General features: G+C 38.1%; 1 protein-coding gene across 1 annotated transcript in view; it reads right to left on the bottom strand.

Annotated features, from left to right (window-relative positions):
• The window catches only part of LOC144773615 (transient receptor potential cation channel subfamily M member 2-like), a 531,293-nt gene that overhangs the window by 166,851 nt on the left and 348,784 nt on the right, over nt 1–15,658 (bottom strand). Inside the window, exon 24 of the mRNA XM_078658758.1 lies at nt 584–716. Coding sequence (XP_078514884.1) covers nt 584–716 — 133 coding nt within the window. The remainder of the gene's footprint in view (nt 1–583; nt 717–15,658) is intronic.

Here is a 15,658-nt window from a genome sequence, read left to right as displayed (position 1 = left end):
CCCAGGGCTCCTCTTTCCCAGTGCAACAATGGCTGCCAGTCTTCAGCCCCTGAGTGGGACTCACAGTACGCTGGGGCTAGTCGCAACGGGAAAGTCTTGAACCCTGTTACCTTTTCGTATACCTTCTTGTTTTTTTCTGAACACCAGGCTGCAGTAGACTGTCTCTCTCTCTCTCTCTCTCTCTCTCTCTCTCTCTCTCTCTCTCTCTCGCTCTCTATCTCTCCATTGTTGCCCTATTTTCAAGTGTGGGCCAGCCTTCATTAACACCCTAGACCTTATTTAGGGGGTTGAGTCGGGGAGATAGAGGCATTGGACTAGAAATCCACAGTCTCGCATTATTATTGTGTCTATCACACTCAGACAACACCAGCCCCATGCAAATCAGCCTTAGTTTTGTTCCAATAGGCAGCTCCTATGGCAGGCAGTGGAGAATATGAGTGAGTGAGCAAGCGAGTCAGTGAAAGAGTGAGAAAGAGAGGAAGCTTATACAAACTACCACAACTAGATGAGTGCCCTTGAGAGTTAGAAGTAGGACATACCTCTATCACCATCAGAATTAGAGGTATTTGAGAGAGACACTTACTTGTCTGAGGTATCTCTTATTTTCATGTCTGAGCTTTGATTTTGCTCATCTCGCTGGTTAAGGACATAGTTTTCCTTCATATATTCCTCCCAGGATAAGAGAGTCGCTGTCTCATTCTCATCCAACCGGTGCACTGTCACAGAAATTACAGATAAATCAGAAAAAGTGCATGCAAGCTTCATCAATATCCATACATACCTCAAATAGCAGATGACATTTGTGAAACTTCACATATAATTGTAATATCTTACAACACTTTCTAGAAGTCTCATATGTTGATAATATACCCTGCACATACTGCCACCATTTATTGATATTTTTAGTAGCCATCTTTGTTTATATGTAGGAGAAAGTGTAATGTCTGATATATTCAACTAGCTGTTATGTAAACTTGAGCAACCTTGCCCACTCTCTAGGCCTCTGCAGAACCACAGACTCAAGGGTACTTGATGGTGAGCCAACTTCAGAAGCAAGAGGTCCTCTCCAAGTACTCTCTGTTATGAACATTACGAGTTAATCAAATATCATCCATCAAACTTAAAAGAGGAAGGTGGCAGATCTCTGCGCCTGATTCACAAAGGTAAACTTAGACCAATAGTCTAAGTTTACGATTTTTGGGATTTACAAAGGTAAATTACGTGAAGTATCTTTATGTCTGCACTGGGGCCCGAATCGCCGCCCCGAGTACATACATCTCAATTCGCACCCGGAGTGGGAGACTACATTCTGGGTGTGGAGTGAAAATTCCGGCCTGAGTTCGGACGTAAAGATACTACTCGTAATTTACCTTTGTGAATACTGAAAGTCGTAAACTTAGACCTTTGGTCTAAGTTTACCTTTGTGAATCGGCCCTCTCTCTTTAACCAAGCCCCATCCTTTGACACAAACTCTGACCCCTCTAACTAACCCTTTCTGGACAATCAGCTATTACTGAGCCCATTACCCTGGCTTTCTGAACTACGGCCCACTCTCAATCCACACCTCCATAGATATATGACTTGAGCCCTTGTTAATGTTTTTTTGTGGTGAACTACACCACATTAAGTTAATGAAATTTTGGGCATCCATTCCAACTGTGCATTTTGGAGGTGTCAACACCATCATAGCTAATGCACCCTCCATTATTTACTACTGAGGCCAAGCCTTGCCACAGTAAACATGCTTTCTCCTTAGGAACTACAGCCCAGATTTACAAACCTCTCACACAATGCAGCGCACTACCCAACAATGCTGTGTTGCATGAGGGGCATAGGGAAGGACAGCCCCATATGGATCACTGACATAACCTCGACAGACCGAATATCGACTGTACAAAATATCGATGAAAAATTATCGACTACAAAATTATCGATTGCCTATACTTAAACAACAAAACACAAAAATATCGAAACCACATTATCGACTAAAAAAAACAACGACTACAACAATATCGACTAACAACATTATCGATTTCTAAAACATCGATTATCACATCTTTAAATGAAAAACTGACAAAATATCGAATACAAAAATATAGATAGCAAATTTATCGTTTTTTAAAAATATCGAAATTACTACATCCTTGAATAAATCACTGTATTATCTTAAAATTTAGTCATACTATTCATATTTATTCACTAATTGATTCTAAAAAGCTATAAAACATACTATATATTTTCCTAACATTTATAACACAAAATAAATACAAACATACATTTTATAATACATAAACAATGTTTCGAACAACTAAACATTTCTTACTGCAAATTATATATATTCCTCCACTTTAAAAATATAAAGATAACATTACCTATACAAAATAAGGCCTTACACATTAAATAAACGTTAATTGGCGTCACCCATATAAGGAAAGCAATTAGCATAACAGGTTAAAAAATTCAAATCCACGAATTAAAACAGACTATCAATTTAAACAACCAATCCTACTTCAGAAACTATTAGACTAATACTATATAAACAAGATTACAGCAAACTAAAAATGCAGCCTAAATCTCCTAACTAAAGGAAGACGAAACTCTGCAGGATTTCTGAAAGAAAACGTATTGACTTCAACATAAAGACAGCTACACCTATATAAAGTAAGTACTACTACATTATTTTCCATCGAAAATGTAACTCTCAAACCTCACACCTATGTTTAAAAGCCAAATACCTAAAATATATGTTTTTTTTTTACTATTTATCCTACAGACAAAAAGAAAATACAGAAGACCTAGACAACACCTGGACATCAAAAGTTAAATATAAATAAGTAAGTATATAATTTAATTGTAACTTCGACATTTAATAGATAGGTAACTAAATAGAAACTAGCTAAAAACTTCTACCAAAATATCATAAATAGTTCTAAAATATTTGTACACATTTTCTCAACTTCCACAGGTACAAAAATATATACACAGAAAATAACAGTTTGAAGAACATCAAGACCTGAAAAGAACTACTTGAAATCATAAAAAGATTTACAGGTAAATCAGAAATGTGTTAAACTGTATTATTAGAATACAACATTATTTTATCAAAAAATGTAATGACATTCTCTTTTAATTACCTCCTAGCACTACAATACAAGCATGACTGAAGGAGCTAAATTCATTTATTCACAAAAAGGGAAAATGCTTCTTTGTTATATGGGATATGTCTACACTGAAGAGAAACAAAAAAGATTTGAAAGTTTTTTGGAAGTGTACGAAATATTATGCCAACAAATGTTATGGTAGAGCTATAACTCAGGAAACTACTGTTACTTATACTAAGGAACATAATCACCCACCCAATGTAACAGAAATAGAGATTAGACAAATGCTAGATTCCCTTAAAGAAGCTAGTACTAGTACTGATCAACCAACAACTGCTATTCTGAAACACCATTTAAGTGTACTTCCCCAACATGCTTCTAGCCAATTACCATCTATCGAATCCCTACAAAAAACTATAGCTAGACAAAAAAGAGCAACATGCACTACTCCTCCCACACCAAAAACTTTTGAAGAAGTCCAAATTCCCCCTGAACTCTGAACTCACAATAAAGATGATTTTATACTCTATGACAACAAATCTAAAGATAAAAGAATTATACTGTTTGCCACAGCAAACAACATGACTAAACTTACCCAATGCCAAACTAGGATGATGGACGGTACTTTTTCTGTATGCCCCAAACCTTTTTATCAATTATACACTATCCATGGTCATTTCCAAAATGCTAATATTCCATTCCTTTATGCCCTTATACCAAACAAACAGCAAGCTACCTATCAAGAAATACTAACTGAAGTCAAGCAACATACTACCAACTATTTTCCACAAAAAATTATCATTGACTTTGAGAAAGCAATGATAAACAGCATCCTTAAAACATACCCACACACAGCAATACAAGGTTGCTATTACCATTTTAACCAATGTATCTGGCGACATCTACAACAATCTACCTTGAGTATCCAATACGCCACTGATAGCACTTTTGCTTATCAAATAAAAAAACTCATCGCCCTAGCCTATGTTCCACTGACAGATGTAACTGAGCACTATAACTTGTTAATAGACAGCCCCTACTATAAAAGAAACAAAGAAAGACTAAGCCCTATGCTTGACTACTTCGAAGACACATGGGTAGGAAGGCTACACAGATCAGGCCATAGAAGACAACCCAAATACCAAATAGCTTGGTGGAATGTCTACCTTAGCACACTAAATAAGGAAGCAAAAACAAACAATGCAGTTGAAGGATGGCACAATGCCTTCCAAGCAACTACAGGCCGAGGAACACCTACCCTTCACAAATTAATACAATCCTTACAAAAAGAACAGAGTTACCAGGAGCTCCGAATGGAGCAATCAGTAACTTTGATCGGACCTAAACTCACCAAAGAAAGGAAAAAAATGTATAACACACTCCAAAGTCAAGTTACCCTCTATCCAACTAGCAAAGGACTAGACTATCTATCAATGATTGCAAAAACTATTCTTTAAAACATAACATAACTATACACGTTACATTAAGCATTTTTTTTTTAAATTCCTTAATTTTTACATGTAACAATTTGCAATTAAATTATCAAATACATAATATTAACATATATAAAATGTATTTAGATAATGTATTTACAAAATGTTACATACAACGTAACTAAAGCAAAAATGAAAACAGTTTCCCCACCCATAAAAAGATTTGTAAATACTGACCTTTCTGTTGCACCTTCAAACGTAATCCAATTCCAAGCAATCCATACGACACCATAGCAAAAACCCATACAATCCATGGAAGCCCAAAAAAAAAAAGCAAAAATACAAGCAAATCCATAGCGACTCCTCTCCAATGTAATACACACGATATACCATTGAAAACCTGAAAATAGTAATTTAAAAAAAAAAACGCTCCTGGGAAACGTGAAAACCAAAATATTTGTGTGCAAAAATAAGAGTATATAATACTCGTCACACAACTCTGATCGAAAAAGAAGGACCTCCTCAAAAACAGTAAAACGCGACGATAACCTGGAAAAAATAAAATACATACCCACCCACACAAAAACACCCATACATATATAAAAAGACATATTTATACACCAAACATATTATCTTTGTAACATTTAAACATATTAGCTCACGTCACACACCTACAACTAAAACGCGGTAAAAATGAAATATCGTACACTCTACCTAACACCGAAAACACAATCTTCTCTTAATAACCCTATGTACATAAACTTAAACACACCACACATACACTAACACTAACTTCATTAACTTCTAAAATACAATAAAAACAAACTTACCCTCTCGAACGCGAAGCAGCATCCAACGGCGATCTGTTGAAGCACCAAATAAGCCTAAATAACATTACGCAGTTAAAAAGTAGTCCCTGTATACAGCAAAAACCTCTTTAATTTCTATATTCCAACACTTTAAAAAAATGCACTGAGTATTATATTAAGTGTAAATAATTATTTAAATTGTAGAAAATTATTTCCTAAATATTGATTACTTTCAAATAATTATTCAACTGTTATCTGTTACTTTAAATAATATTTTATTATTTATATATACATTTTGAAAATAATCTATATGTTAACCACTTGGATGCTAAGGCTGTTTTGGATCATTAATGCAATTTCCATTGAAATCAATGGAAACTCCATGACGAGCTGGGCTCGTCATGAGCGTCGAAGGGGTTAAACAAATGTGAATATATAACCTTGTTACAAATAATTTGTTTATAAAAATAGCTCATATTAGTTTAAACATTATGTATGTATATAAAAATGTATTTGTGTGTTTATCTATGTAAAAATTAATATTATAAATATGTTAAATATTCATAATATTAATTTGTAAAAAAAAATGATTACTTTGTAAAAAACAAAAATGTTACTGTTATAAAACAAATATACATATTTATCTATGACAATATATTCATTGTCTATGTGAATAAAATAATTGTTATTAAATGAAAAGTACATATTACCAATTTGTTTCTTTAACTAATTAAATTACAATATATGTGAATAAACATATAATTATTTAAATATCATTTATTTGTTAAAAAATATATATATGCACTTCATATATTTTGTTGGATAATAAAAACTGTTTACTTACAATTTTCAATCGAAATAAAAAATACATCTCTACTTACAATTTATTTTTTATATGTTAATAAACTGTTTTCCATTTATTCCATTTAACCCTGTGTATGTTTCCTTCTTTATTATTCTATATGTATATTAATTACATATGAAATATTCTATTAAAAAATGCTTTTTAAATTTTAATAAATTTAAAAATGTATTTATCTTTTAACTACTACAAAAACAATAATTATAATTAATACAAAATTTTTCTATGTAATTTTAAAACTTTATTATAGTATCCTACCAATAATAATTATTTGTATTAAAAATGTTTTCTTATTTCCACTGCACCAATTATAAACTCACAAAACCATACTACACATTAAAACCATACAAATTACAATTCCCACTTCACCAATTGTAAACTCATGGAAGGTGCTGGACACTGAACCCATACTAATTACTATTCCCACCCCACCAAGTATAACATCAGGGAAGGTGCTGGACACTGAACCCATACAAATTACTATTCCAACTCCACCAAGTATAAACGTAATTTTTACCCTGTACCCCTGTACCTAAAAACCCCAAACTGACCCTGAACCCTAAAAATACCCCTTTACCTAAAAACTGAAAACTTACCCTGAACCCTAAAAATACCTCTTTACCCAAAAACTGAAAACTGAACCTGAACCCTAAAAATACCCCTTTACCCAAAAACTGAAAACTGACCCTGAACCCTAAAAATACCCCTTTATCCAAAAACTGAAAACTGACCCTGAACCCTAAAAATACCCTATTACCCAAAAACTGAAAACTGACCCTGAACCCTAAAAATACCCCTTTACCCAAAAACTGAAAACTGACCCTGAACCCTAAAAATACCCCTTTACCCAAAAACTGAAAACTGACCCTGAACCCTAAAAATACCCCACTACCCAAAAACTGAAAACTGACCCTGAACACTAAAAATACCCCTTTACCCAAAAACTGAAAACTGACCCTGAACCCTAAAAATACCCCTTTACCCAAAAACTGAAAACTGACCCTGAACCCTAAAAATACCCCTTTACCCAAAAACCCCAAACTGACCCTGAACCCTAAAAATACCCCTTTACCCAAAAACCCAAAACTGACCCTGAACCCTAAAAATACCCCTTTACCCAAAAACCCAAACCTATAACATTTAAAATATAATTATATACTTACAAATACTTACGTTGTAATGGTATGCGTTGTAAAAGTACCTGCGTAGTAAAAACATTCGTTGTAAATACATGCGTTATAATGGTATTTGCGTTGTAAAAGTTTCGTTGTAATGGTAGTGCGTTGTAAAAGTTGCGTGGTAAACGTTGTATACCTTTAAAAAATATTATTATTTCCTTCTTTAGTATTAAATTACTTCCCACTCTATTCCCCTATAAACACACAACCCGCTACAGGAAATAAAAAAATTATTTTAACATAATTAGCAAGTAATCAATTAAATTAAAATAATTACCAATGAAATTTTAAATAATCAACAAATATTTTTTAATTAACAAATAATTAAATATTACTAACAATTAATAAATTTACATATTTAATGAATTATAATTAAATTACTTCCCACCCTATTCCCCTATAAACCCACAACCCGCTACATGACATAAATTATGTAAATTAACATAATTACCAATTAATCAATTTAATTAAATTATTTACAAAATAAATTTTATATAATTAAAAAATATTATTTAATTAACAATTAATTAAATCTTACTACCAAATCATAAATTTACATATTTTATAAATTATAATTAAATTACTTCCCACCCTATTCACCTATAAACCCACAACCCGCTACATGACATAAATTATTTAAATTAGCATAATTAGCAATTAATCAATTACATTAAATTAATTACCAATTAAATTTTATATATTAGAAAACTATTATTTAACTAACAATTATTTAAATATTACTACCAATTAATACATTTACATATTTAATTAATTATAATTAAATTACTTCCCACCCTATTCCCCTATAAACCCACAACCCGCTACATGACATAAATTATTTTAATTAGCTTAATTAGCAATTAATCAATTAAATTACATTGATTACCAATTAAATTTTATATATTTGAAAACTATTATTTAATTTTCAATTATTTAAATATTACTACCAATTAATACATTTACATATTTAATTAATTATAATTAAATTACTTCCCACCCTATTCCCCTAAAAACCCACAACCCGCTACATGACATAAATTATTTGAATTAGCATAATTAGCAATTAATCAATTAAATTAAATTAATTAGCAATTAAATTTTATATAAATAAAAAATATTATTTAATTAACAATTAATTAAATATTACTACCAATTAATACATTTACATATTTAATTAATTATAATTAAATGACTTCCCACCCTATTCCCCTAAAAACCCACTACCCGCTCCTAGAAATTATTATACTATTTGAATTATTTTTATATTTATTAAATTTTTATAAATTTATTTTCAATATAAATAATTAAAAAAATAACATATATTTAATCATGACTGTCGATAACACAACTTTCGATATTCTTAAAACCGATATTTTGACTTTCGATATTTTTAAACTACTAGAAATAACGATATTTTTTACTATCGATATTACTTAATCGATATTTTTTCAATCGATATTTTTTAACATACATGACAATCGATAAAAAAAACATCGATATTACTTACCTCGACATTAATGCCATCTCGATATTCTGGAGTCGATATTATGTCCAGTCGAAAATAACAACTCGATATTTAGACTGCACACCGCCCCATATCTACTGAGATATGGCTCTCACCTCCCCTCTCCCTAGTGCCTGAGAACAATCAGGCCGCCAAGCACTACGCAGGCACCTTTGCACCATAGTGTCCTGCACATCTAACCTGGGCTTCTATTGGAATTCTATAATGCATATTAGCAAGCACATTATCTGCGTTTTAGCAGCAGTTTCCTGCCACTAAAACGGCAATAATTATAACGAGGTTCTTGCTAATTTGCCCCTTCATTCCCTGTAGGGAGATGGACCACCTCAACAGTTTAGGATTTTTACCTTTCATCTGCATTAGCCACCTGAGATGTGATCAGTTTAAAGTAGGAAGTGAGTACCAAACAAGGATCGTCTCAGCTTCTTCAGGGACCTAATGGCACTCCAACGCTGCTCCCTGAGGACACGTCTTCTGCTAATAAAAGCAACAAGTTGGTCATGGCCTTCATCATTGGTCTGGGATTGGACTGCTCATATCCCTAGCTCAGAGGCTTTAGTCTGCACAATGAACTGCTTGGCATAGTCTAGAGCTTTGAGAATTGGTGCTAAGCACATTTCCTCTTTCAGGGTGTCAAAAGCCTTTTGACAGCTAACTGTTCAGTTTACCTTTTTGGGCATCTTCTTGGAGCTGAGTTGTGTGAGGGGAGCCACAATGGACCCATATCCCTTCACAAACCTCCTGTAGTCCCCAGTCAAGCCAAGGAATGCCCTGACTTGGGTCTGGGTTGTTGGAGCTGCCCAGTCCAGGATAGCCTGGATCTTTCGTTGTAAGGCTTGCACTTGGCCTCCACCAACAAGTTGGCCCAAGTGCACCACAGTTCCCTGCCCTATCTGGCATTTGGATGCCTTGATAGTTAGGCCTGCTGTTTGCAAGGCATTTAAAACATCCCCAAGGTGGATGAGGTGAGCCTGTCAGGTAGTACTATAGACAGCAATATCCTCTAGATAGGCTGCACTAAATGATTCCAATCCAGCAAGTACTAGATTCGCCAACCTTTGGAAGGTGGCAGGGGCATTCTTTAAACCAAAGGGCATACCAGTAAACAGATAATACCCATCAGGTGTGGAGAATGCTGTATTTTCTTTTGCTTCTGGTGCCATGCCAATCTACCAGTACCCGGCAGTTAGGTCAAAGGTAGTTTGCCTGCACCTAGTTTGTCTATCAACTCATCTGTTCTTGGGATAGGGTGAACATCTGTCTTGGTGACAGAGTTGAGCCCTCTATAGTCCACACGCAACCTCGTTTCTCTCTTTTCACCCTGTGAATGGGTTTTGGGCACTAGAACCACTGGGCTGGCCATGGGGCTCTCAGAGGAGTCAATAACACCTAACTCCAGCATCTTGCTGACTTCAGCTCTGATGCTTTTCTTGACTTGATCAGACTGGCGATAGATTTTGTTTTTGACAGGTGAACTGACACCAGTGTCCACATCATGGTTACACCAGTTTGTCTGACCAGGGGTCAAGGAAAAGAGCTTTGCATACTAGTGCAAGACTTGCTTGCAATCAGTCAGCTGTTGGGCTGTGAGGGTGTCTGAAAAGACAACCCCATCCAATGACCTCTCTTCGGGGCTATATGAGAGGAGCTCAGGGAGAGGTTCACTCTCTGTCTCCTGATCCTCATCAGTCATCATCAGCATGGTGATGTCAGCCATATCATGGAAAAGCTTAGGGTGTTTCACATGGATCACCCTTTTGGGTGTCCTACTTGTGCCAGGACAACCAAATAGGTGACCTCACTTTTCTTTACTAAGATGGGGTAAGAGTCACTCCATCTGTCCTGGATAACCATTGGTGCCATTGGCTCCAAAACTCACACCTTTTGCCCTGGTTGAAATTCTACCAGTGCAGCTATTTGGTCATATCAGTGCTTCTGAAGCTCCAGGCTGGCATCAAGATTCTTGGATGCTTTTTCCAGGTACTCAGCCATTCTGGACCTTAGGCCCAGCACATAGTCCAAAATGTCTTCTTTTGGTTCTTGGCCTAGTGAGCCTTAAAGCAAGGTGCTGTGTGTTAAAATTGGGTACATGTACTTTTACATGTTCCAGCAGTAACAATACTAAATCATCCTTTTAATTGTGGAAAGGCTTGTAGCCTTTTGGCAAGTACAGAGTTCCAGGATGCACTTCAGCTCCGCTAACTCCTGAATGGCACTACTAAAGTTGGCACACTAAGGTATCAAAATTATTAGTGTATTAAATTAGATTTAGTGGTAAAATGTAATGTGATGTCACCGGTGGCAAAGTGCAACTTCAGAAGTTGCCACTTTAGTTGTCCAAAGTGTTTAATGCCTGATTACTGTCATACTCAGCTTTCTGTCCTCGTGGGGCGATGTACTAACTACTCACAGAATAGGAGACAATAGGGAAAGGAGGTGTCACACTTACTCCTGCAGGAAGCCACAGGGTTTTGGCCTAAAAGGTGAGCTTAAAAGCTGAATCCTCCTATGAAAGGCAAATAGGAAACACTTGGGAGAGTGGCTGCTCTACTGTTTAGGCAGGCAGGCTGGCTGTAGGGACAGGGAACAGGAAGCCAATTGTCAAACCGTTTTTTCCAGGGGCTTGTACGCCCTTGGAAGACACACCTCTGGGTTGGGCTAGGGAGCTCCAAACTAGTCGTAAATTTGTGAAAACATAAGTGCTGGGGCTTTCGTTAGCAGGCAACATGCACCAGCCAACTGAACTTATTAGAGTCACCTATAACAAAACCAACTACTAACCATGAAACCCTACATGTGGAGAGAGGATGCGGTATAATAACCAGAGTAGTCAACTTTAGAACTGGGGAACCAGGTTTGAGTCTCTGCAGTAGGCTCAACATCCTGTGATTCTGGGCAAATCACTAAATCTCCCCATGCCTACCAAACGTGAATGTGTCCTTAACTGGTGCTCATGAAAAGCGCTCCAATTTCTATGGGTCGAGTTTGTGCTATAAGCGTGAGAGTTGAGGATTAACTGCAGGTGCTGAGCACTGGAAACCACCGGCTCAAATTAAGCAAGGCTCCACATGCTGGGAGAGGGGTAATGCCACATTGGAAGTGGGCAGTATGGTGCATCCTGGGATGCCCAAATGCCACACTTCACAGAAAGTGGCAATCAGGTGCTAAGAAACCTGGTACCCCATTGGCTACAAACTGTATCCTACCCCGAGGGCATTTTCTGTATATAAATAGGGCCCCCCCTGGCACCCAGAACTCAGATCTTGACTGGAGTGGAAGAAGGACCAAAGAAGATCTGCCCTGCTGCATTGTGGAATCACCAAAGAGAGGCTGTACAGGTGTGGAGTACATCTCCTCAACCTGGTAGCATGCCAAGGAGGGGGACTGTGCCTCCTATGTTTTGCTCGAGGAGAAGTCATCTCCAGAGTCCTGCCAAAGCCAAGCGACTACAAGGGCCAACTGACTGGCCACCTGTTTTCAACACAGAGGCACAACAGCAGAAGAAGCTTGCTAGGGAAAGTCGGTAGCCCAAAGTCTCCAACCTGCTGCCAACCGCTGCAATTCAACACCAGGGACCAGGACCCAACACACAAGTTAAACACACAACATAAAGTTGCACCTGAGTTCGCTGAGCCCAGGAGTGCAGTTGGATCCTCCAGAGGACAAGTTATTGACCCAGAAAGGACTGGCCTGTGACTGTGATACTGAGCGACCGGTAGTCCAGTGGTGACTGGACCTCTGCCAGCACTGAGAAGACTTTTAGGGACTTGGCCCATGTGACCAGGACCACCTCACCCCCTTTACGGACCGAGCAGTAGTCACAGCAAGACCCCCACTGACCACATCGCATCCACAGCACCCTTTGAGAATCTTCACCATCCTTCATCCTTTGCATCAGGACCACTTCCATAGGAAAGCCCTGCAAAGGATAAAAGAGCATGAAATGGACTCAAGACTGCTTCACCTGTGAGGTAACTGTTTATGAGGATCTTACTGGTCCCTTTGACTAGCTCCCTACTGGAGTTGGTCACTTATAGTGACTCTAAATGACCAAATTACAGCTAGCCTATGTTTTAAAGTGTCAACTGTATTGGATTTGCCAATGCTTGTTCGTGGGTGAGTGAAATGCCTCGATCTAATGGACATGTAAAATCTATATCTCTGGAACACTCCTGTGGATCTTTTTCAATACAGAGTCTGAAAATATATAACACTACTGTTTCTAAAAATTGGTGTCAGGTTTCTTTAGTGTCTTGATGATTTCTTCTTCAACTGTTTTGGTGCTGTTTAAATGCTTTACACCTGTTCCCTTGAGAACACCTCGCTGCTCAGAGCCACAGCCATCCAGCATTGAGCTGAAGGCTTGACAAAGGAAGCTTAAGGCTCCTAAAGAGGTTGGTGAGTGTATGACACAGTGAGGTCGCACGCCTACACCACACAATACACCTCATTTCCTCACAACAGCTAAAAGTGGGTTCCTGGTATGGAGCTGTGGAAGGATAAAAATCATCCAATCAAATGACGGGAAAGAAGCTGTGGTCGTCTAGGAAGGGGCAACTACATGAAGAGGAAGGAAAGAAAGTCATTGAATGAGATAAATGCAACTGACACTGAGAAGAAAGCCAACCAATGAAAAGCAATGGGCTGACCCAAACCCACTGTAAGTGCTGGTATAATACACAGCTGAAAGGAGCTTGTAGGTGAGTCCTAAAATACCAGGCAACTCTGTATTATTTCCCGCTTGTGTTTCAGTGCATTCTTGGCCCCATCTCCATGAGACAATGGCCCGATCCCTGGAATTGTGCTATGAGTGATGAGGAGAGACATACCATGTTCAGTGTTGGGCCACACTCTTAAAGCTGTCTTTCATCAGAAACATATGTAGGGATCTAATCTAGAACAGGGTGCAGGCCCCCCTTCCTCTAGAGCCCTAAAGTGAGATCCTGTCTAAGTATGGGAAGGTACAACTTAAATAACTACCAACCAATTTCCAACATCCCAACTCTGGCTTAACTCCTAGAAAAATGTGTTCTTAGCCAGGTAGACAACTCCATCACCAATTTCCGCCTGCTCAATAAATTCCAATCTGGCTTCCATGCATGGCATAGTACGGAATCAGATATGACACACATTGCAGATGACGCACTAAAAATCCTAGACCAGAACGAAACCTGCCAACTTATCCTGCTTGACTTATCATCGGTCTTTGACACTCTCAAACATGATAATCTACTAGACCTCTTGAAATACAGAATGGGCTTATCAGGGTCAGTACTAAATTGGTTTACCTCTTTCCTCTGAAATAGATCCCAAAGTTTGAAGGTCAACCAATCCCTGTCCATGGCCGTCCCAGTCACATTAGGAGTCCCGCAGGGATCCTCCCTCTCACCCACCCTACCTATTCATGGAGCCGCTCACTGAGATCCTCAACTCATCAAAAATCCACTTTCACATGTACGCAGACGACACACAGCTATATTTAAAGATAAACTCTCCTGATGACATCAAATCTTTCAATCTAACTCTACAAAAAACTCAGTAATGGTTGACTGAAAACCACCTCAAACTAAACACCGTCAAAACTGAATTGCTACTAATCGCCCCCCCTAACCAACCAGCCACCATACAAGAATGGCTTAAAAGTTCAAGTTCAAGTTCAAGTTCAGACATTTATATAGCGCCCTACTCACCCAGAGGGTCTCAAGGCGCATGGGGGGGCGGGTGTTTTTACTTATCGAATATCCAAGTTTTTAGTTGCTTTCTGAAGGAGAGGTGGTTCTGAGTAAGGCGGAGGTGGGTGGGGAGAGAATTCTAGGTCTTGGCCGCTAAGTAGGAGAAGGATCTTCCCCCCATGGTGGATCTGTGGATGCGCGGAATTGCGGCGAGGGCTTGGTTGGCTGATCGTAGTTGGCGGGTGGGGGTGTAGAAGGACAGTCGCGTGTTGAGGCATTCGGGTCCTAGGTCGTAGAGGGCTTTGTGTGCGTGGGTGAGGAGACGGAACGTTATTCTCTTGTTGACGGGGAGCCAGTGGAGATCTTTCAGGTGACCGGAAATGTGAACTTGACGAGGGATGTCCAATATGAGTCTGGCTGAGGCGTTTTGGATGCGTTGAAGTTTTTTCTGTAGTTTGGCTGTGGTTCCGGCGTAAAGGGTGTTTCCGTAATCCAGTCGGCTGGTGACCAGTGTGTGGGTGACCGTCTTTTTTGTTTCTGTGGGGATCCAACGGAAGACTTTTTTGAGCAGCTTTTTTGAGCAACAACTTACAACGCTCAACTGCCAACCTCTTATAATCGATTCAGCAAAATCACTGGGAGTAACTCTGGAGAGTAACCTAAACATGCAAAAACATATTAGTGCCGCAGCTAAAGGAGCAAACTTTCAGATGAACACCCTGAGAAAATTAAAACCATTCCTCCCAGTAAATGACGTCAAACTGGCTGTCCCAGCACTAGTAATTCTTAGACTAGAGGATGGTAGTGCAACTCTCTGTGGATTCCCAAGATCTACAACGGCCCCTCTAAGAATATCACTCAACTCAGCAGCCAGGCTCATCACAGATTCCAAAAGAAATTGCCACATTTCCCCTGACTTCAAAGTGCTCAATTAGCTACCCTTCAAAGCAAGAATTCAATAAAAAATTGCCTGCATGACACACAAAGCCCTACATCACAACACCACAAGGTATCTGGCCCAGAAACGGGTGCTCTCGTGTGGAAACAGATCCTCCAGGTGCACCAGCAACCTTTTTAG

This window comes from Lissotriton helveticus, chromosome 8 (assembly GCF_964261635.1).
Source record: "Lissotriton helveticus chromosome 8, aLisHel1.1, whole genome shotgun sequence".
NCBI lineage: Eukaryota > Metazoa > Chordata > Amphibia > Caudata > Salamandridae > Lissotriton > Lissotriton helveticus.
This window is presented reverse-complemented; position numbering and strand designations above follow the sequence as displayed.